This window comes from Pimephales promelas, chromosome 3 (genome assembly GCF_988280905.1).
Source record: "Pimephales promelas chromosome 3, fPimPro1.hap1.1, whole genome shotgun sequence".
Taxonomy (NCBI): Eukaryota; Metazoa; Chordata; class Actinopteri; order Cypriniformes; family Leuciscidae; genus Pimephales; species Pimephales promelas.
This window is the reverse complement of record NC_142771.1, coordinates 1,964,993-1,987,586: the sequence shown is the minus strand read 5'-3', so window position 1 is coordinate 1,987,586 and position 22,594 is coordinate 1,964,993. Positions and strand designations below refer to the sequence as shown.

General features: G+C 42.4%; 1 protein-coding gene across 2 annotated transcripts; it reads right to left on the bottom strand.

Annotated features, from left to right (window-relative positions):
• Positions 1-1,511: 1,511 nt before the first annotated feature.
• Positions 1,512-19,925, bottom strand: LOC120486098 (uncharacterized). Of its 2 annotated transcripts, none has more exons than XM_089129161.1 (8): positions 19,473-19,925; positions 19,017-19,376; positions 17,474-17,560; positions 17,054-17,116; positions 4,287-4,367; positions 4,116-4,144; positions 3,366-3,434; positions 1,512-3,193 (listed from the first exon to the last, which is right to left on the bottom strand). In XM_089129161.1, exons 1-8 carry the CDS (start codon positions 19,885-19,887, stop codon positions 3,080-3,082), a joined length of 1,218 nt encoding a protein of 405 aa, XP_088985287.1. In that variant the 5' UTR covers positions 19,888-19,925; the 3' UTR covers positions 1,512-3,079. The 2 variants fall into 2 exon arrangements, with proteins under 2 accessions (XP_088985287.1, XP_088985286.1); XM_089129160.1 differs by having other exon boundaries at positions 4,116-4,177; positions 19,473-19,916.
• Positions 19,926-22,594: the final 2,669 nt, after the last annotated feature.

The following is a 22,594-nucleotide window of genomic DNA, read 5'->3' as shown; positions in this document are numbered from 1 at the left end:
AATGCCGTTGGATCAGTCCCGCCCTCGTGCATTTCTCTGAGCAGCTTCGCTTGGAAGACCTGCAAAGTGCTCATCGCATGCAAAGCGGAGGCCGCCTGTCCCGCCGCTCTATAGGAACGCGCCGCCATAGCAGACGAGAACCTACAGGCTTTGGATGGGTGCTTAGGAGGACCACGGGAGGAGGCGCCCTGTGGACACAGCTGCATCGCAACAGAGCGCTCCACCGGGGGCATCCCAGTGTACCCACGGGCGGCCCCACCATTGAGGGGGGGAAAGGCGGGGGAGAGATCGCGCTCTCGAGTGGACAGGGGAGCCCCCCAAGAGCGCGACAGCTCCACATGCAGTTCGGGGAAGAAAGGCAATGGAGTCGGCCGTGGCCTTGCGGCGGCAGCTTTGTCCAAAAACCAATCATCCATCCGTGAGAGATCGGGGCAGGACGGAGGGTTCCACTCTAACCCGATAGTCCCAGCGGCTCGAGACAGCATGGCCGTCAGCTCGGGATCCGACACGGGCAACGCTGGCACTCCCGAAGGAGGCAACGTAGCCGCATCCTCATCTCCCGAGGAATCTAGCCTGCCTAGTGATGCTGTGATCGACATCGCATCATCATCTGGAGCGCTGCCCGAAGCAGCTGGTACCCCCGAAGAAGCAACCGACTGAATCGAACTAACGCTCGCTGGCTCTCTCACTGAGGCGGGAGGTGTGGCCCGTCGGGGCTTTGTTCCACACCGTCACCGTCAGATCACCAGGTCCCCGGGTCGACGGGCCTCCCGTGGAGGAAGCAGTGGAGGAGAAGTGGAGGAGTAGGGGGGACCGGGACTCTCACTTTAGTCAGATCATTGAGTCTCGACCTCAGTGTAGAGATGGTCATGTTCCCACAGAAGGAACATGAGTCATCCACGAACGCTGCTGCTGCATGCTGAATGCCCAGGCATACAAAGCAGCGATCGTGACCATCAGATGACGATAGAAATCGACCACACCCAGAAGAACACGGGCGAACCATCTTTAAAAAGACGTGCCGCGTGCAGCTCTTTCAATGAGAGGAGGAAATTCACTCTTTCAGCGCTGAGGCGACCAGGGAGAAGCGCAAAGTCTGGCAGACCACTGCTCAGATCGCAGGCGATGCAGAATCTCGCTGGGTACCGCCGTCACACCAACACTGAAGAGGACGCTCGTCTCGAAGAGTCTTGAACAGTGAGAATGGCTTTCAGGAGTGAAGAGTTCTCTTGGCTCCGAAGCGAAAACATACTGCGGTTGCGTTCATTTCCTCCTTTTATACTCACGGAGTAGGGCGGAGTACGCTATGCAAATTTCCGCAGCCCCAAGGCATTGCACGCCATTGGCTCGTTTTTAAATACTCGAAGAGGATTGGCTTTCTATGCGAAACCCCCAATCTCCGTCACTTCTGACGTAACTCGAAGTGACTACGAAAGGGAACAACAGTTTTTCAATAATGTTACATTATGATTAGAATCAAACCTGAACAACATGTTTCAACAAGAGAAATGTTGGAGTCTTAAGATTTGGTCATTTATTTCAGCTGAACAGCAATAACAAATTAGCAGATAAAGCAGTAAAAATAAAATCTTTGAAAAAAAAAAAGTAAAAGTAAAAGGGCCTTGATCCCACTGTGCAGGCTGGTGGTGGTGGTAGTGTAATGGTGTGGGGATGTTTTCTGGACACACTTTAGGCCTCTTAGTGCCAATAGAGTGCCGAAGTGATGATGTCACTTTGTAGGACAACTCAGAAGTTAGCAGCACATGGCTTCCCTCGATCGAAAAGCTATGCATTTTCACCATTAAAATTACGTAGAATTAAAGCAATTCTGAAGGTGAAATGGGGTCAAACACAGTATTAGTATGGTGTTCCTAATAATCCTTATATATACATACTCATGTTTAATTCACTGACCATTTATACACATTTATTTGGGGTCATTAAAAGCATGTTAAGGAATACATCAAGGATCTGCGATATATGGAAGTTCATTTTCTCTTGCAACATTGTTTTTATGTTCAGGTTCCCAGGTTCAGTCCAAACTGGGTTCAGAGATGACCAGTTGTGTGTGGGTTAAGATGTCAGTTCCTCTTCTTTCTTTCTTCTTTAACCACACGTGTTTCTCTAATAGCATGTGTGGTTAAACTAACTGAGCTCTCACACTCATCAGTAACATGTTCCCAGACCTCAACAGTGAGTTCATCACGCTGAAAATACTACTGAAAATATGAAGTCACACTAGCTCCAATTAATTAGACTAAAGGTTATTAAAATAGTTCTGAAAGCACAAGAACTCAAAGAGGACAAAAGACAACAATTAGGCAGAAACGCGTGTGTGTTAGTTTGGCCGTACTGGTTTTAGACATTGAGAAAGCCATAATTCTATTGCCATATTTATAAAAAAAAATAAAAATTAAAAAATATATATGATACAGTTAAAAAATGATTTAAATAGTAAAAAGACGATGCATTAGATAAACTTCTCATCTGGCAAAACTTCGATGTATTGCATTTTTCACAACACCCAGTTTTACCCTGAGATTTTCGATTACACTTGTTCTTTTGGCGCAATATAAATCTACTGGGTGTCTCTGATGGACCCGATTTCCCCCTAAAGTCGGACAGGACGAGCTCTAGGACTGACTCACGGGGTAACCTCGGGTTCACAAACCCCCAAAACCCATTTGTCCAAACTGGGTTCAGAGATGACCAGTTGTGTGTGGGTTAAGATTCAGTTCCTCTTCTTTCTTTCTTCTTTAACCACACGTGTTTCTCTAATAGCATGTGTGGTCAAACTAACTGAGTTCTCACACACATCAGTAACATGTTCCCAGACCTCAACAGTGAGTTCATCGCTCTGAAAATACTACTGAAAATATGTACCATTGGTCACGCTAGCTCCATATCGCTAAATTAAAACTAGACCAAAGGTTATTAAAATAGTTCTGAATGCGCTAGAACTCAAAGCCAGAACACAAAGAGGATAAAAGACAACAATTCACTACAATTTGTTTGTTAACATGTTAATGAATGAGTTATATTAGATTGATATTCCTCTGCTGACGTGTGTTTTGTATAATTATTTGACTGGTGTGTTCTTGTTCACAGAGGCATAAAGTTCACTGCAGTTCTCCTGAGCTCCAGCTTTTGCTCCTCTGATGGAAGCATACGTCACTCTATCATCACAGCGAACCTGAATGAACATCACAGTCGTTTCAACCCACCATTATTACAGCATGTTGTCTGAGCTCAATTCATGAAGAACTGCATATCATCACACAAATCAAGAATAACTGAATATGAGAGGAAAACACAAACTATCATGTTGAGTGAAGCTGGACAACATCAAGGAAGTGTTCGCTCACCTTGTTCTTTTTGTTTTGTTTTTTACTGTACGCAGCGACTTCAGTATAAGTCACGTCATCTGTCTGCTCCTAAACATCAATGGAAATAAAATTAAAAATTAAATGCCATCCATTAATAATATTTTACTCAGGTTTTGCAGTAGCACAACAACACACATTTACTCTAAAACATTATGCTTAAAAAATAAGTTTTTCTTTTGAGTTTTCCGCGTACAGACGACACGATTGTCAAAATTATCCCCGTTCACACAGATCCGCGAAAACGACTAAACACTGTATTTTTCTGCCAGGCCACTAGATGTAATACGCATGTGCATGATGTTTTTTTTTTGTTGGTTTTTTTGTTTTTTTTATGTGCATGACGTTATCGTCTCCACACATTCACGTTTTTGTTGTTTACATTTCAAAGATTTCAGGCACCCAAAACACTGACGTGTAAATAAACAGCCAAAACCCATAAAAAGTTTTACATTTTTGATTGCAAGCGTTGTCGTAAATGTGTCATTGTCGTTGAACGTTCCTCACGAAACTGATTTCAGACTTCTGCTACGGTTTAATAATCTACAACAAAATAGACCATGCTTTGGTGAAAACTGAGAGAATATTTATTGACTACAATAGTAATTTCTCGCTAGAAATGTGGTGATGTAGTCTGCTCTTTATCTTACTCTATTTTGTACATTGGTGTAATTTTTGCCCTTCCCCACCACATGAACATTAATAACTCATGGTTAAACCTGCAATACTTACCACAGAGTCACCAGTCCCTCTTCTGTTGCCTGAAACAGAGTCACCAGTCCCTCTTCTGTTGCCTGAAACATAATGTCACATGAAGGTTTTTGATCAAACACACAGTCTATAATGCAGATGACAATCAGTTTTTTAAATTTTGTCTGTTGTTACAAAATATGAAAAACTCACCTGCTCTTTTCTTACGAATCACCCAGAGAATAAGAGCCAGAGCGAATGAAGCGGCAACAATCACAATCACAGCCACAAGCCCTGAGAGAGACATTATAAATAGAGAGACACATTCAGCAGGACTATATTACTGTTTAACCAAAAACATAAAAACAACTATAGCATAATTATCCATATTTATCATGACGTAAATTGATGTTCGTGATGAATTTATATAAAAATTCAGACTAAAATGTGACGGGATCTTGTGGGACTAAACCAGGGGTGCCCAATCCTGCTCCTGGCGATCGACTGTCCTGCACAGTTCATCTCAAACCCTAATCAAACACACCTGAAGTAGCCAATTAAGGTCTTTAGGATCACATTCAGGTGTGTTTGATTGGGGTTGGAGATGAACTGTGCAGGACAGTCGATCGCCAGGAGCAGGATTGGGCACCCCTGGACTAAACTGTGATGAGACAACGCGAGAATAAAATGTAACGAGATGTCGTGAGGCTAAAATGTGACGAGATCTTGTGGGACTAAATTGTGATGAGATTTTGCGAGAATAAAATGTGACGAGATCTTGCAATACTAAAATGTTGAGATCTCGCAATACTAAAATGTGACGAGATCTCACAAGACTAAAATGTGACGAGATCTCACGAGACTAAAATGTGACGAGATCTCACAAGACTAAAATGTGACTAGGTCTCGCGAGAAAAGTGACGAGATCTTGCGAGAATAAAATGTGACGAGATCTTGTGGGACTAAAATGAGACGAGATCACGCGAGAATAAAATGTGACAAGATCTTGTGGGACTAAAATGAGATGAGATCACGCGAGAATAAAATGTGACGAGATCTTGTGGGACTAAAATGAGATGAGATCACGCGAGAATAAAATGTGACGAGATCTCGTGGAACTAAAATGAGATGAGATCACGCGAGAATAAAATGTGACGAGATCTCCCGAGACTAAAATGTGACGAGATCTCACCAGAATAAAACGTGACAAGATCTTGTGGGACTAAAATGAGATGAGATCACGCGAGAATAAAATGTGACGAGATCTCACGAGAATAAAATGTGACGAGATCTCGCGAGAATAAAATAATAATAATAATAATAATAATACGTTTAATTTATAACGCACTTTTCATCCAAGGATCTCAAAGTGCTACAGGTTAAAAACAATAAAAGATAAACAGTTCTTTAAAAAGAGAGGGAAAAAGAAAAAAAAAAAAGAAAGAGAAAAAAAAAAAGGAAAAAAAAAAAAAAAAAAACATCTAAAGGGTATCAAAAGCTTTGCTAAAAAGGAATGTCTTAAGGCCTTTTTTAAAACATTCAGTGGATTGAGGTGCCCTCAAGGTGTCAGGGAGTGCATTCCACAGTTTTGGGGCAGCAGCACAAAAGGCCCTATCTCCCATTGTCGTAAGTCTGGTTCTGGGTATGTGGAGGAGGTTTGAGTGAGTGGAGCGGACAGAACGTGTTGTGTTATGTGGGTTGATAAGTTCTTTGAGGTAGGGGGGGGCATGACCATAGATGCACTGATGTGTGAGAAGAGAAACCTTGTACTCAATCCTGGTGGAGATGGGAAGCCAGTGGAGTGAGTGGAGAATGGGGGTAATGTGCTCATGTTTCCGGACTCTCATCAGGATCCTAGCTGCAGAGTTTTGGATGTACTGAAGCCTCTGCAGACTCTTTCTAGGAATCCCAATGAGAAGTGCGTTGCAGTAATCCAGTCTGGAGGAGACAAAGGCATGAACCAGCTTTTCAGCATCTGAGAGGGAGAGAATGGACCGGACTTTGGAGATGTTACGGAGATGGTAGAAAGAAGTCTTACACAGGTGATTTATATGGGCTTCGAAAGTAAGTTGGGGGTCCATTTTTACACCAAGATTAGTGACTGTTTGTGAGAGGGGGATGATGGTGCCAGAAAAAGTGATGCTGGTTATGAGTGATGATTTAACCTGGTGAGGAGTGCCAACCAGGATGGCTTCGGTTTTGGAGCTATTTAGTTGAAGGAAGTTGTGTTCCATCCATACCTTTATCTCCTCCAGACAAGTGATGAGTTTTGATGTGGATGACTGTGAGCCGGGGGGGTCAGCTGTGGCATTTACATAGAGCTGTGTATCATCGGCATAGCAGTGAAATGAAATTTTGTGACGGCTGATGATTTGGCCAAGTGGGGTGAGGTAGAGGATAAAGAGGATGGGCCCAAGGACTGACCCCTGGGGGACACCACAAGTAACCGTGTGTGGTTTCGATTTGGAGTGGCCCAGGGAGATGTATTCTGTCCGGTTTGTGAGGTATGATCTGAACCAACTGAGGGCAGTGTCATTTAGTCCAGTAGTGAGGTGGAGCCGGTTTAAAAGAATGCCATGGTCGACAGTATCAAATGCAGCAGAAAGGTCAAGGAGGATGAGAAGGGAGGGAGAGCCAGCATCGGATGATATGAGGAGGTCGTTTGTGACTCTGACTAGGGCAGTCTCTGTGCTGTGTGCAGAGCGAAAACCTGACTGGAATTTTTCAAAGAGGTGATTATGTTTGAGGTGATTTTGAAGGTGGGTGGCAACTGCTTTCTCAAGTACTTTTGATATGAAAGGAAGATTGGAGATGGGCCTATAGTTGGATAGGACTTCAGGATCAAGAGTGGGTTTTTTGAGCAGTGGTGTGATAATGGCATTTTTTAAAACAGGGGGAACGTGACCAGTTTGGAGAGAATTATTTATAACAGAGGTGATCAGGGGACTTAGGACAGTGATATGGGTTTTTACCAGAAAGGTTGGGAGAGGGTCCAGGGGACAGGTGGAGGATTTCATTTTCCTAATGATGTTCTGCACCTCTTCAGATGAAATCTCAGGAAAGCAGTTTAAGGGTTTGGAGACGGTAGATTTTGGGGGGACAGTTTGGGTGGGAGGACCAGAAAGGGCTGAGCGAATATGTGCAGTTTTTGATGTGAAGAAATCCATGAATTTATTGCACTGCTCTTCTGTAGTGGTGGTAAGTGATGGAGATTGTGGTTTGAGAAGATGGTTTATAGTGGAAAAAAGCTGTTTGGAATTTCCTGGGCTATTTCTGATGGCATCGGAGTAAAACTGTGACCTTGCCTCATTGAGGGACTGTGCATATTTTTTTTGTTGCTCCCGGTAAATTTCTTTGTGGACAGTGAGGCCAGAGGCTCTGAAACGGCGCTCAAGGACCCGCCCTGCTGCCTTCATTTTACGAAGCCTGTCTGTGAACCAGGGTGCTGAGCGGGTGAAGGTGACTGTTCTTGTTTTAACAGGGGCATGGAGGTTCAGGAGGCTGCTCAGATGGCTGTTGTAGTAGTCCACTGCTTCGTCGGCTGATGCAAAGTGAGTGGAAAGATGCTGAAGGTCTGCTTCCAAAAGTTCTTGGTTAATGTTTTTTAGTTTTCTGAAACAGATATTCCGCTTAGGCTTGGAGAGGCTGGATGGAGATGGCAAAACCATAGAAATGGCCTTGTGATCAGACACACCCAAGTCATACGCATGCAGGTTGGTGAGAGGGGCAGAGTTAGTAATGACCAGATCCAAGGTATGCCCCCTGGTGTGTGTGGGAACACCAACAAGTTGTTTTAAATTAAAACAGTCCAGTAGTTGTAGAAATTCAGCCGCAAAACGGCAGGAGGGGGTGTCAACATGAATGTTCATATCACCTAAAATTATAACATCAGCAGAGGATGTGCAAAATGTTGTGAGTAGATTTGACATCTCAGTGATAAATAGTGGGTTTGGTTTTGGTGGTCGGTACATGAGGAGAAACAGCACAGGGGAAAGGGACTTGCATTTAAATGCAAGGCATTCAAATGAAGACAGTTCTGGTAATGGTTGCAGAGATAACTCCAGATCGCTGCGATAGATAACGGACAGGCCGCCACCACGCCCTATGCTACGGGCTTTCTGGAGATAGCTATATCCTTGGGGACAGCTCTCATTTAAAGAAGAAAATGTATTTGGTTGGTGCCAGGTCTCTGTAATGCACATATAATCCAGACCTTTATCCAGGATATGGTCATGAATGAAGCAGGATTTGTTTGTAATAGACTGTGCATTTAAGAGTTCGATTTTACTTTTTGATGATGCAACAAATCTTTGTACTGGTCGTAGCAGACTGAAGTCCACTCCACGTTTTCCATTCAGCTCACTGAGAGGTGTTGCCATGGAGACGTCCAAGCTACTTCTCCGGTAAGAGACAGCATTCTGATGACGTGTGCGTGGAGCGACAGTTCGCGTTGTTGACCAGAGAGCCGGGATAGTAGTCCCGTCACTCGACTGAGAGCAGAAAAACGTTTTGCGGGAACTTCTATGTATATAGCGCGGGCGACGAAGAAGTCCTAGTTGTTTAATCACTGCAGTACACGCTGGAGTGAAAAAACTGTTGAGATTCACCAGCTGTTCGACGGAATAACTCAACATAGTGGTGAATGCCGACGGATGGTTTCAGGCTTCCTAGATGCACTTTACGCTGGCATGGACAATTGAGTCCAGGCTGTCCAGGAGGAGACTTTTCCGGCTGCAGTAGCAGCGGCGATGACCAATTCCAGGGTGACTCCGAGCAGGTGTTTTGCTAGCGGCAACAGGTAGGCCACCGCTAGACTCAAAGCTACCTGATACCTATCCAGATCCTCAGTTCGGTGGTGCGGAAAGTAAACGTTGTTTAAAATGTCCACTGGTTGGTGGCACGGACATTAAAAGTAATAAAACAAAGTAAAAAAAATATGCATTAGTTGCATTAAAAACTTGACCGTATTTTAGCGTGACTGGAGAAGCGGCGAACAGACAGCGCCTGCGTCCTCTCCCAACTCAACCGCTGTGTGTTAACAGCAGGTGTTCATCACTAATGCTCAATCATGCTCAACTGATGTGACGAGATCTCACAAGAATAAAATGTGACGAGATCTCGCGAGAATAAAATGTGACGAGATCTCGCGAGAATAAAATGTGACGAGATCTTGTGGGACTAAAATGAGATGAGATCACGCGAGAATAAAATGTGACGGGATCTTGTGGAACTAAAATGAGATGAGATCTCGCGAGAATAAAATGTGACGAGATCTCACGAGACTAAAATGTGACGAGATCTCACGAGAATAAAATGTGACGAGATCTCACGAGAATAAAATGTGACGAGATCTCGCGAGAATAAAATGTGACGAGATCTTGTGGGCCTAAAATGAGATGAGATCACGCGAGAATAAAATGTGACGAGATCTCCCGAGACTAAAATGTGACGAGATCTCACGAGAATAAAATGTGACGAGATCTCACGAGAATAAAATGTGACGAGATCTCACGAGAATAAAATGTGACGAGATCTCGCGAGACTAAAATGTGACGAGATCTCGCGAGACTAAAATGTGACGAGATCTCGCAATACTAAAATGTAACAAGATCTCGCAATACTAAAATGTGACGAGATCTTGTGAGACTAAAATGTGACGAGATCTCATAAGACTAAAATGTGACAAGATCTCGCAATACTAAAATGTGACGAGATCTCGCGGGAAAAGTGACGAGATCTCCCGAGACTAAAATGTGACGAGATCTCACGAGACTAAAATGTGACGAGATCTCGCGAGAATAAAATGTGACGAGATCTCGCAATACTAAAATGTGACGAGACCTCGCGAGTATAAAATGTGATGAGATCTTGCAATACAAAAATGTTACGAGATCTCACGAGACTAAAATGTGACGAGATCTTACGAGACTAAAATGTGACGAGATCTCACAAGACTAAAATGTGACTAGGTCTCGCGAGAAAAGTGACGAGATCTTGCGAGAATAAAATGTGACGAGATCTTGTGGGACTAAAATGAGACGAGATCACGCGAGAATAAAATGTGACAAGATCTTGTGGGACTAAAATGAGATGAGATCACGCGAGAATAAAATGTGACGAGATCTTGTGGGACTAAAATGAGATGAGATCACGCGAGAATAAAATGTGACGAGATCTCGTGGAACTAAAATGAGATGAGATCACGCGAGAATAAAATGTGACGAGATCTCCCGAGACTAAAATGTGACGAGATCTCACCAGAATAAAACGTGACAAGATCTTGTGGGACTAAAATGAGATGAGATCACGCGAGAATAAAATGTGACGAGATCTCACGAGAATAAAATGTGACGAGATCTCGCGAGAATAAAATAATAATAATAATAATAATAATACGTTTAATTTATAACGCACTTTTCATCCAAGGATCTCAAAGTGCTACAGGTTAAAAACAATAAAAGATAAACAGTTCTTTAAAAAGAGAGGGAAAAAGAAAAAAAAAAAAGAAAGAGAAAAAAAAAAAAAAAAAAAAAAAAACATCTAAAGGGTATCAAAAGCTTTGCTAAAAAGGAATGTCTTAAGGCCTTTTTTAAAACATTCAGTGGATTGAGGTGCCCTCAAGGTGTCAGGGAGTGCATTCCACAGTTTTGGGGCAGCAGCACAAAAGGCCCTATCTCCCATTGTCGTAAGTCTGGTTCTGGGTATGTGGAGGAGGTTTGAGTGAGTGGAGCGGACAGAACGTGTTGTGTTATGTGGGTTGATAAGTTCTTTGAGGTAGGGGGGGGCATGACCATAGATGCACTGATGTGTGAGAAGAGAAACCTTGTACTCAATCCTGGTGGAGATGGGAAGCCAGTGGAGTGAGTGGAGAATGGGGGTAATGTGCTCATGTTTCCGGACTCTCATCAGGATCCTAGCTGCAGAGTTTTGGATGTACTGAAGCCTCTGCAGACTCTTTCTAGGAATCCCAATGAGAAGTGCGTTGCAGTAATCCAGTCTGGAGGAGACAAAGGCATGAACCAGCTTTTCAGCATCTGAGAGGGAGAGAATGGACCGGACTTTGGAGATGTTACGGAGATGGTAGAAAGAAGTCTTACACAGGTGATTTATATGGGCTTCGAAAGTAAGTTGGGGGTCCATTTTTACACCAAGATTAGTGACTGTTTGTGAGAGGGGGATGATGGTGCCAGAAAAAGTGATGCTGGTTATGAGTGATGATTTAACCTGGTGAGGAGTGCCAACCAGGATGGCTTCGGTTTTGGAGCTATTTAGTTGAAGGAAGTTGTGTTCCATCCATACCTTTATCTCCTCCAGACAAGTGATGAGTTTTGATGTGGATGACTGTGAGCCGGGGGGGTCAGCTGTGGCATTTACATAGAGCTGTGTATCATCGGCATAGCAGTGAAATGAAATTTTGTGACGGCTGATGATTTGGCCAAGTGGGGTGAGGTAGAGGATAAAGAGGATGGGCCCAAGGACTGACCCCTGGGGGACACCACAAGTAACCGTGTGTGGTTTCGATTTGGAGTGGCCCAGGGAGATGTATTCTGTCCGGTTTGTGAGGTATGATCTGAACCAACTGAGGGCAGTGTCATTTAGTCCAGTAGTGAGGTGGAGCCGGTTTAAAAGAATGCCATGGTCGACAGTATCAAATGCAGCAGAAAGGTCAAGGAGGATGAGAAGGGAGGGAGAGCCAGCATCGGATGATATGAGGAGGTCGTTTGTGACTCTGACTAGGGCAGTCTCTGTGCTGTGTGCAGAGCGAAAACCTGACTGGAATTTTTCAAAGAGGTGATTATGTTTGAGGTGATTTTGAAGGTGGGTGGCAACTGCTTTCTCAAGTACTTTTGATATGAAAGGAAGATTGGAGATGGGCCTATAGTTGGATAGGACTTCAGGATCAAGAGTGGGTTTTTTGAGCAGTGGTGTGATAATGGCATTTTTTAAAACAGGGGGAACGTGACCAGTTTGGAGAGAATTATTTATAACAGCGGTGATCAGGGGACTTAGGACAGTGATATGGGTTTTTACCAGAAAGGTTGGGAGAGGGTCCAGGGGACAGGTGGAGGATTTCATTTTCCTAATGATGTTCTGCACCTCTTCAGATGAAATCTCAGGAAAGCAGTTTAAGGGTTTGGAGACGGTAGATTTTGGGGGGACAGTTTGGGTGGGAGGACCAGAAAGGGCTGAGCGAATATGTGCAGTTTTTGATGTGAAGAAATCCATGAATTTATTGCACTGCTCTTCTGTAGTGGTGGTAAGTGATGGAGATTGTGGTTTGAGAAGATGGTTTATAGTGGAAAAAAGCTGTTTGGAATTTCCTGGGCTATTTCTGATGGCATCGGAGTAAAACTGTGACCTTGCCTCATTGAGGGACTGTGCATATTTTTTTTGTTGCTCCCGGTAAATTTCTTTGTGGACAGTGAGGCCAGAGGCTCTGAAACGGCGCTCAAGGACCCGCCCTGCTGCCTTCATTTTACGAAGCCTGTCTGTGAACCAGGGTGCTGAGCGGGTGAAGGTGACTGTTCTTGTTTTAACAGGGGCATGGAGGTTCAGGAGGCTGCTCAGATGGCTGTTGTAGTAGTCCACTGCTTCGTCGGCTGATGCAAAGTGAGTGGAAAGATGCTGAAGGTCTGCTTCCAAAAGTTCTTGGTTAATGTTTTTTAGTTTTCTGAAACAGATATTCCGCTTAGGCTTGGAGAGGCTGGATGGAGATGGCAAAACCATAGAAATGGCCTTGTGATCAGACACACCCAAGTCATACGCATGCAGGTTGGTGAGAGGGGCAGAGTTAGTAATGACCAGATCCAAGGTATGCCCCCTGGTGTGTGTGGGAACACCAACAAGTTGTTTTAAATTAAAACAGTCCAGTAGTTGTAGAAATTCAGCCGCAAAACGGCAGGAGGGGGTGTCAACATGAATGTTCATATCACCTAAAATTATAACATCAGCAGAGGATGTGCAAAATGTTGTGAGTAGATTTGACATCTCAGTGATAAATAGTGGGTTTGGTTTTGGTGGTCGGTACATGAGGAGAAACAGCACAGGGGAAAGGGACTTGCATTTAAATGCAAGGCATTCAAATGAAGACAGTTCTGGTAATGGTTGCAGAGATAACTCCAGATCGCTGCGATAGATAACGGACAGGCCGCCACCACGCCCTATGCTACGGGCTTTCTGGAGATAGCTATATCCTTGGGGACAGCTCTCATTTAAAGAAGAAAATGTATTTGGTTGGTGCCAGGTCTCTGTAATGCACATATAATCCAGACCTTTATCCAGGATATGGTCATGAATGAAGCAGGATTTGTTTGTAATAGACTGTGCATTTAAGAGTTCGATTTTACTTTTTGATGATGCAACAAATCTTTGTACTGGTCGTAGCAGACTGAAGTCCACTCCACGTTTTCCATTCAGCTCACTGAGAGGTGTTGCCATGGAGACGTCCAAGCTACTTCTCCGGTAAGAGACAGCATTCTGATGACGTGTGCGTGGAGCGACAGTTCGCGTTGTTGACCAGAGAGCCGGGATAGTAGTCCCGTCACTCGACTGAGAGCAGAAAAACGTTTTGCGGGAACTTCTATGTATATAGCGCGGGCGATGAAGAAGTCCTAGTTGTTTAATCACTGCAGTACACGCTGGAGTGAAAAAACTGTTGAGATTCACCAGCTGTTCGACGGAATAACTCAACATAGTGGTGAATGCCGACGGATGGTTTCAGGCTTCCTAGATGCACTTTACGCTGGCATGGACAATTGAGTCCAGGCTGTCCAGGAGGAGACTTTTCCGGCTGCAGTAGCAGCGGCGATGACCAATTCCAGGGTGACTCCGAGCAGGTGTTTTGCTAGCGGCAACAGGTAGGCCACCGCTAGACTCAAAGCTACCTGATACCTATCCAGATCCTCAGTTCGGTGGTGCGGAAAGTAAACGTTGTTTAAAATGTCCACTGGTTGGTGGCACGGACATTAAAAGTAATAAAACAAAGTAAAAAAAATATGCATTAGTTGCATTAAAAACTTGACCGTATTTTAGCGTGACTGGAGAAGCGGCGAACAGACAGCGCCTGCGTCCTCTCCCAACTCAACCGCTGTGTGTTAACAGCAGGTGTTCATCACTAATGCTCAATCATGCTCAACTGATGTGACGAGATCTCACAAGAATAAAATGTGACGAGATCTCGCGAGAATAAAATGTGACGAGATCTCGCGAGAATAAAATGTGACGAGATCTTGTGGGACTAAAATGAGATGAGATCACGCGAGAATAAAATGTGACGGGATCTTGTGGAACTAAAATGAGATGAGATCTCGCGAGAATAAAATGTGACGAGATCTCACGAGACTAAAATGTGACGAGATCTCACGAGAATAAAATGTGACGAGATCTCACGAGAATAAAATGTGACGAGATCTCGCGAGAATAAAATGTGACGAGATCTTGTGGGCCTAAAATGAGATGAGATCACGCGAGAATAAAATGTGACGAGATCTCCCGAGACTAAAATGTGACGAGATCTCACGAGAATAAAATGTGACGAGATCTCACGAGAATAAAATGTGACGAGATCTCACGAGAATAAAATGTGACGAGATCTCGCGAGACTAAAATGTGACGAGATCTCGCGAGACTAAAATGTGACGAGATCTCGCAATACTAAAATGTAACAAGATCTCGCAATACTAAAATGTGACGAGATCTTGTGAGACTAAAATGTGACGAGATCTCATAAGACTAAAATGTGACAAGATCTCGCAATACTAAAATGTGACGAGATCTCGCGGGAAAAGTGACGAGATCTCCCGAGACTAAAATGTGACGAGATCTCACGAGACTAAAATGTGACGAGATCTCGCGAGAATAAAATGTGACGAGATCTCGCAATACTAAAATGTGACGAGACCTCGCGAGTATAAAATGTGATGAGATCTTGCAATACAAAAATGTTACGAGATCTCACGAGACTAAAATGTGACGAGATCTTGCAATACTAAAATTTGACGAGTTCTCGCAATACTAAAATGTGACGAGATCTCACGAGAAAAGTGACGAGATCTCGCGAGAATAAAATGTGACGAGATCTCCCGAGACTAAAATGTGACGAGATCTCGCTAGAATAAAATGTGACGAGATCTTGTGAGACTAAAATGTAACGAGATCTCATAAGACTAAAATGTGACAAGATCTCGCAATACTAAAATGTGACGAGATCTCGCGAGAAAAGTGACGAGATCTCCCGAGACTAAAATGTGACGAGATCTCACGAGACTAAAATGTGACGAGATCTCGCAAGAATAAAATGTGACGAGATCTCGCAATACTAAAATGTGACGAGATCTCACGAGACTAAAATGTGACGAGATCTTGCAATACTAAAATTTGACGAGTTCTCGCAATACTAAAATGTGACGAGATCTCACGAGAAATGTGACGAGAGATCTTGTGAGAACAAAATGTGACGATATCTTGCGAGAATAAAATGTGACGAGATCTCTTGTCGAGTGGAAGTGGTCTTGTGATATCGCCTTGACGGAGTGCAAGGGTGGAATTAGCACAGAATATGCGCCACTACATTCACATTATGACTGCATCACTGCCTCCAAGATCATTTTGCTGTTTATATAAAAATAAAAACCATTGTAAACTATTGTAAACGTCTGCTCTGCTCATCCAGCACGAGTCGCCAGAGTAGGACTCACAGTTCACTGATCACGTGACGATGGCGAAGTGTTTGCTGCGCAACAGAGCTATCAAACCTATCCTGGACTGAGTAGCTGTAGCTCTGGTCTCTGTTTGCACTTTGAATATTGAGAGAGGTGTAGCGTCTGAAGAACGATAGATAAGGGAGGTTGAACACAAAACAGTGCTGAACACTTTCTCTCCACCAACGATCAACATCTAAGCTCTTGCTTACTGCTCCGCGCTTTGTTTTATCGCTTTTATATTTTTATATTTTATCTCCTTTTATCACCTAATTGTAACTTCAGCAAATCAGCACAGTGCTCAAAAACTTGATTACTACAAAAAAGCAGAATTCTTTTCTCCGACCAGCCAAACAGGGAACTTATTTAAGATAACACCAGAGCAACAGTCCCTCTCCCCGGACACGTTATCCCTCTCTCCAGAATCTCCACTTCTGTCCTTTTCAGAGAAAATGGAAATACTGGTGTATGCTGGAACCAAACTTTCCCACTCGTTTGCTGAAAGCCCCCAGATGTCAACCAAAAAACGCCAGGCCTCACAACCACCAAAGCCTGTAGGCCCAGCTCACCCCCAAGCCCCCCTCCCCCCTCCTCTGAGAGCTCTTTGGCCTATGACACAGCGCCAGGCCCCATACCCTCCTCCGGCGGCTCGAGGTGAACCAAAAACAACTGATACCAGCTCTCAGTGATATGTATCGGGTCCCCGCTATGATAACAGTAACTTTCTTAAATGTTTACAAAACAAGCGGGAACCCAGTGTGTCTGAATCTTTCTCTATTGCTGTGCACAATAGAAAGTCTAAGGCCTTCAAAAGCCACACAGCAAACCCATCTAATCTGGTGCCTATTACATGCCAAACTAAGATTGCTGTGGGTACAAAAAGACTGTTAAGAAAGCGATTTTAAACATCCGCTCAGTTAAAAATGAATAACTTCTGGTCAACGACTTAATAACCACATAAAACCTGGACTTTATGTTTCTAAATGAAACTTGGCTATAAAACAGTCCTCACTGGAACAGCCCCTTCTAACTTTACAGTTATGAGTGTCTGCAGAGCGGGTAAGAGAGGCGGGGGATTAGCTGCTCTTTTTAAATATGTCAATGAATGTAAGCAAATCACTCCCCTATTGTTTAGGACAGTCTGGATGAGAATGATGTATCTTTGACATTTAATAACAATCAATATTTGTGATCAGCTGTTTGAACAACTTTAGAGAGGATTCAGATACTGATTCTGTAAACTTTATGAGTCGATCAAATGAGGATGATGTTCATACACACCTGGATTCAGAGATTTTGCTGTGGGAAGTCCTGTTACTGTAGTTGATGTAGTTGTAGTTACACCTATTAAAACAAGATGGAAATAGAAATATGTCATATTTTAATGCATGAACAGAATGTCAAGGCATTTATTTTCCAAAAATGAATCCACACGATCATTTGAATTTATCATGGGATGGCATGAGATACACTATCTGTATAATATCTATAATTAATTTGCATCAGACAACAGGAAGTTCAAGTCATACTGTATGTATCAAAATGGCTCACTGACAAATCTGACTAAAGAGATATTTTTTGTAGATAATATCTGTGATAATAAACCAGCCTGAGAGAGCCAGTGCAAACCACTGAAGCGAGAGTGATGATGTGTGATCAGAAACTGATTCTCTGGATGATGAGGATGATGTTCATACACACCTGGATTCGGAGAGTTTGTTGTGGTGTCTGGAGTCAGTGTTGTTGAAGAGACTGGAGCTGCAGAAGATGAATGTTCACACACATCACCTGTAGGACATTAACATCATATATTTACATTGTGAAGATGCTTTCCAACAGGTTTTATTGTAGTTTTTGTACCAAGTCAAGTCAATGTAGTCGGACAAAACTACGCTAAAACCTGTTGGAAAGAATCTTTTGCAGCGATATTTGTGTGAGTATATCAGTGAACACCCCAGACCACTCGGTGAGTTTCACGTCTTTGTAAACTAAAGTTTAATGCGTTTTATGAATGATTGTTCAAGTGCACATAGACAACCATTGTGTAGGTGGGGGTGCTAACACAGAAAACTACAATTCTCAGGACAGCAGAATTTGTCCAAATTTCAATCTTAACCGTTCTATTTCATCAGAAACGATCTTAAAACAGGGCTTTAAGTGTAAAATACAGAACTAACCCCAGAGAGGTTAGTTTTTTAATAACAACTTAAAACTATTTTAATGATATAAGTAAAGTAAACATATAATATGTAGCCTAATATAGTGGACATATTTAACAAAACACTAATTTGTCTAGCCTGTATGATCATTAAATGGCTTTCGTGAGGTAAATGTAACGTTGACATGTTGTTCTCCAGATGTTTTATGGACCTCTTTCCCCGGTTGATAAACACTGATCAAGAGTTTTATTTCAAATTTTCAAATGAGATATTTTTCAAAATGGCCTATTGATCATTCGTGCTTATATTAGTAGTAAAGAAGAGTAACAGATGATCGGTTACGTGCCGCTTGAACTGAAGCGCTACTGAGATCTGTCACGACACACTTACAAGAGCCAAAACGCCATTTATTGATTGAATTTGGTAATAAAATGGACAGAATCTGAGCGCTGATCATTTGTTTTGTATTAAAGTAACCTGCTATGTCTTGTCTGTCGGTGTCAGTGTCCTCTTTGCTACATGATCATTCTCTGTGTGAGTAAATGGATGTGTGGTGAGAGTGTGTGGAAAGGGTCAACTGTGTGAGTCTCGCGCTCAATGCGTGACAGTTTACAGTAAAACTCGTCAGAACTCAGCGAATCACAACAAGTGTATCGGTGAAAACACTTATTTAAACAGCACACACACACACACACACACACACAAACTCGACTGCACATCACATTTTTGACATTATTGGTCCTGCTTTCAATCGTAATGCAACGGACCCGTCTAATAATTTTATATGATTTATATGAGAGTGAAACACAGTTGAGCTGCTTCCCATAAACCTTCAGCTTTCCTGAATGAAGGACATTATTAAGCCGTATAACTCCTAAAGCTTACCTCCTACATGGGTCATACTAGGCTTTAATAGACTCTTATGATTTATGCAATTTATCATGTATGAAATATATTGGGACTTTTAAGGGTTTGTATGCAGTTTATAACTTTGACCACTAATATTTTACAATTGAAGTCATCATAAAGAGTAGAGCCAGTCTGTGGAAGTTTTCTCAAATCTGTCTTCTAACTGTGTTTCTCACCTGAATACTTGACAGTGTATGTGACTGACGTCTGGAGTTGATTTCTGCGAGTAAGCTGACATCTCCACTCTCTGTTGTCATCTTCATTCAGGAGTGTTGTAGTCAGAGTGATAAAACAAGGATATTGAGATGATGATGATGATGATGGTGATGATGATGATATCTGATATCTGGAGTCTGTCTTCAGATCAACACCAGCCTGATTCACCCACAACAGCTCAACTCCCTTATAATTAACCCAATTATCACAGGAGAATCCAATATATGAATACAACTGACAGTAGAGAGTCACAGAGCAGCCTGGACCGATTTCAGTCTGTGAGGATGAAGATGATGATGATGATGATGGAGACACTGAAACTGAACACAAGACACAAATCACAGACTCTTCAATCATCATCTGAGTTTAATAAAGAATCTGCCCTTTTTAAATTGACCATATAATCATAAACTTACCATGAAGAACATGCAGATAAACAAGTGCATCAGTTCCTTGTTGTTCGTTCACAAATTGTCTGCAGGTGTAAGATCCATAATCTTCTTCTGTGACGTTCTTGATGTTCAGAGAGCAGTCAGACTCCAGACTCAGTCTCTCATGTCTCTCTGTGTCTTTATTCTTTATCCCTAATTCAATCAGTGCAACTACTGCTGAATATCTGAAGCTATTAGTGTAGGTCCATGTAGTTGATTTGCAGTCAGAAAGAGCATTATTACAGGACAGACGGACATCTACACCAGAACTGATGAACACATGATCATCATCCACTCCACTGGTGCCTGAAACACAGTAGATCTCAGTGATCATTATGATATTTATTAATAAATGAAACCATAAACCATACCAGCATAACAAGCAGAAGATTACAATCATACAGTATTTTTCTGGTAACGTTTTACAATAAGGGTTTATGAATAATCATGTACCATAGAGGTCTAAACACATGCAAGGCAGGGGCGGATTGGTCATCGGGAATACCGGGAACAATCCTGAACAGCCGGTCCAATTCAGGCCGAAGACGGGCTTTTTCATTTTTAATGATACGCGACCGGCCGCTCAACTGCAGTGGAACACTGTCTGTGTGTTTCATGGTGCGTTCAATATGATATTTTCCACTTGTAAACTGGTATTTAACGTTACCAGTGTGTTGTGATCAAGTGCTTTTGTTGTCGTAATGTGGTAAAAAGATGGAGATCCAGACCTGTTATTAAGCTAAAACTATTTTAGATTGCTTACATCATCTGTTACAGCAAGAAAATGATTTATCAAAACTCAAACGGTAAATAATATGCTGTATATTTTATAGATTATGAATAGTACATTATTTTACCATTCACGACTCTCGTGTTGCTCTCCGCCATTTTGAAAAGGTCAAAGGTTATCATCTCTGCAACTCGTGCATCAAAATATTCTACGAGCTGCCCAGTGGAAATACCACATGAGTGTGTTCAAGTGCATTTTACACGATTTACCATAATTACCATAGCACGCGAACGCATCATCAGACCGGGCCAATACTTTCAATCTGAGGGGGGATACGAGCGGCCCCTCCCAACTTGGGCTGATCCTCGTTTTTCCTGACATCCGATTGGCTCAAACTAGGCGCCGATCAATAGAGTTTACTTTTGGTCATGTTTGGTGGTAAAAATGGCCAAAGGAAGGAAAGAAGAGAAAGAAAGGGATGTGGCCAAAAAAATATGAATCAAAAAGAAAAAAAAACATTGGCACAAGAGGCAGCTAAATGGCAGCTGGAGGTGCAGATGAGGAAGGACCCAGCAGCATGGACAGGACAGGAGCACGATTAGTGATATATTAGTGATTTATTATACACTGTTATTGTTTATATTTGCATTTAAAGATGGCATTTATTACATGGCTTGGTAGAATTACACTGCAGAACGCGGTCGGTTTCTTGATAACAGACGCCGCTATAAGGATTGTGGGTGATTTGAGAGCGCGAAGGCTACACCCTTTCCTGTGTATGGGATATTTTTCGAACGAAGAGGATCCTCGACATTCAAAGTCAGGGTATTTGTAAGACGTTGTGTTCGGCAACATGACATCATGACTTGCGTAAACATACACGCAGGGATTAAAGTGAAAAAAATTCTTCTGACTGAAATTTTTTTCAGGCCAAGTCATATTCCTGTAACTTTATTTAAATAGTTGAGACCAATAGCGTTTTAAGGGGAGATGTTTTAAACCGATCTAATATTGCCAGTTTGCGTAATTTAAAAGCTATTTTAATCTATGAAAAACAATTACTTATCTTGACAAATAATCAACCATATACATAACTTTTCAGTACATGTTTTTATTTATCTTATGAGACCAAACAATGCTAAACTATATTAATATATAGTTTGTGCCATGGCAAATTGTTTTGGCTAAGGGCAAAGTGAAGTTTTATAACTTTATTATGTAGGCTATTTAACTTTAACTTTGTAGCCTATTAGAGAGCTGATTTATGTTTAACTGAATTGTTTGCTTTATTCATCATTGTATAGCTTATTATAGCCTACCTATTAGGCTACTTATAGTTTTGAACGGGATATTAGCATTAAAACTGACATTTAACAAAAAAGAGACATGGTTGTGTAATTTTATATATAAAATATATAAAATATTATATTACTGTAACGCGCGTGAGTTATCCTCTGCTTATAGTTCTTACCCAGCGCTGTTCCGTGGGTTCTTGGCCTCGCTCTGTGATCACCACAATAAGGAGGGCACTGACAAAGGGCTCCGGTGACTACAACACTTGTTTATTGAACATCACAACATCGTGAAATGGCCGCAGCCGATTACATAGTGCATCTCGTCTGTTCCTCTCTCTGAACTCTACTCTCACTGTTTTCTCCCGCGCTCTAACTCGCGGGGCTCCGTTCTCGCGATATTATCCCAAATCCTATTTAAAGTCATAGAACATAACTCTTACATTTCACTTCCTACATAATACTCCCTTACCCAACAAGAAATGTCCTCATTTCTATAACACTGTCCTTAAAACACAAAAAACAAAAATAAAGTAGACAAAATGTTTCAGAACATCTGTATCAAAAAAAATAAAAAAAAATTGCAATCAACAAAACATGTTTAACAATACTGAAACATATAATAAATGAAAGAGAGATCCCTAAACTTCAATAAATGATCATACTCCCATTGATTCCACTTTGCACATCAATTAGAGAACACATGAGAACCATGAACATTTAGCAAATTAGTAAAGTGCAAAGTCTTTCAAATGGTGCGGCAACCGACGTGTCCTGGGGGGCACATTCCGAGTGGACACTGGAGTATCAGAAAACTCAGAAACACCTGTTGATGGTCTAGCTTCCGGTATGCACAGAGGAACCAGTTCAGAGTGCAGAGTAACCAGGCTGTCCTGTGCGTTTTGCGTATTGCTGGAGGGTTGTGGAGTGCCATGTTGTTGGACATGAGGTTGCAACTGGGACAATGGAATGGGCTCCAATGGAACCTGGGGTGCAGGAGGAAGTCCCGGAGGCACCGGTGTAGTGAGGGGTGGGAGGAGTCCTGACAACGTCGTCAGGGTATTTGGTTTAATAATGGAGGAAGG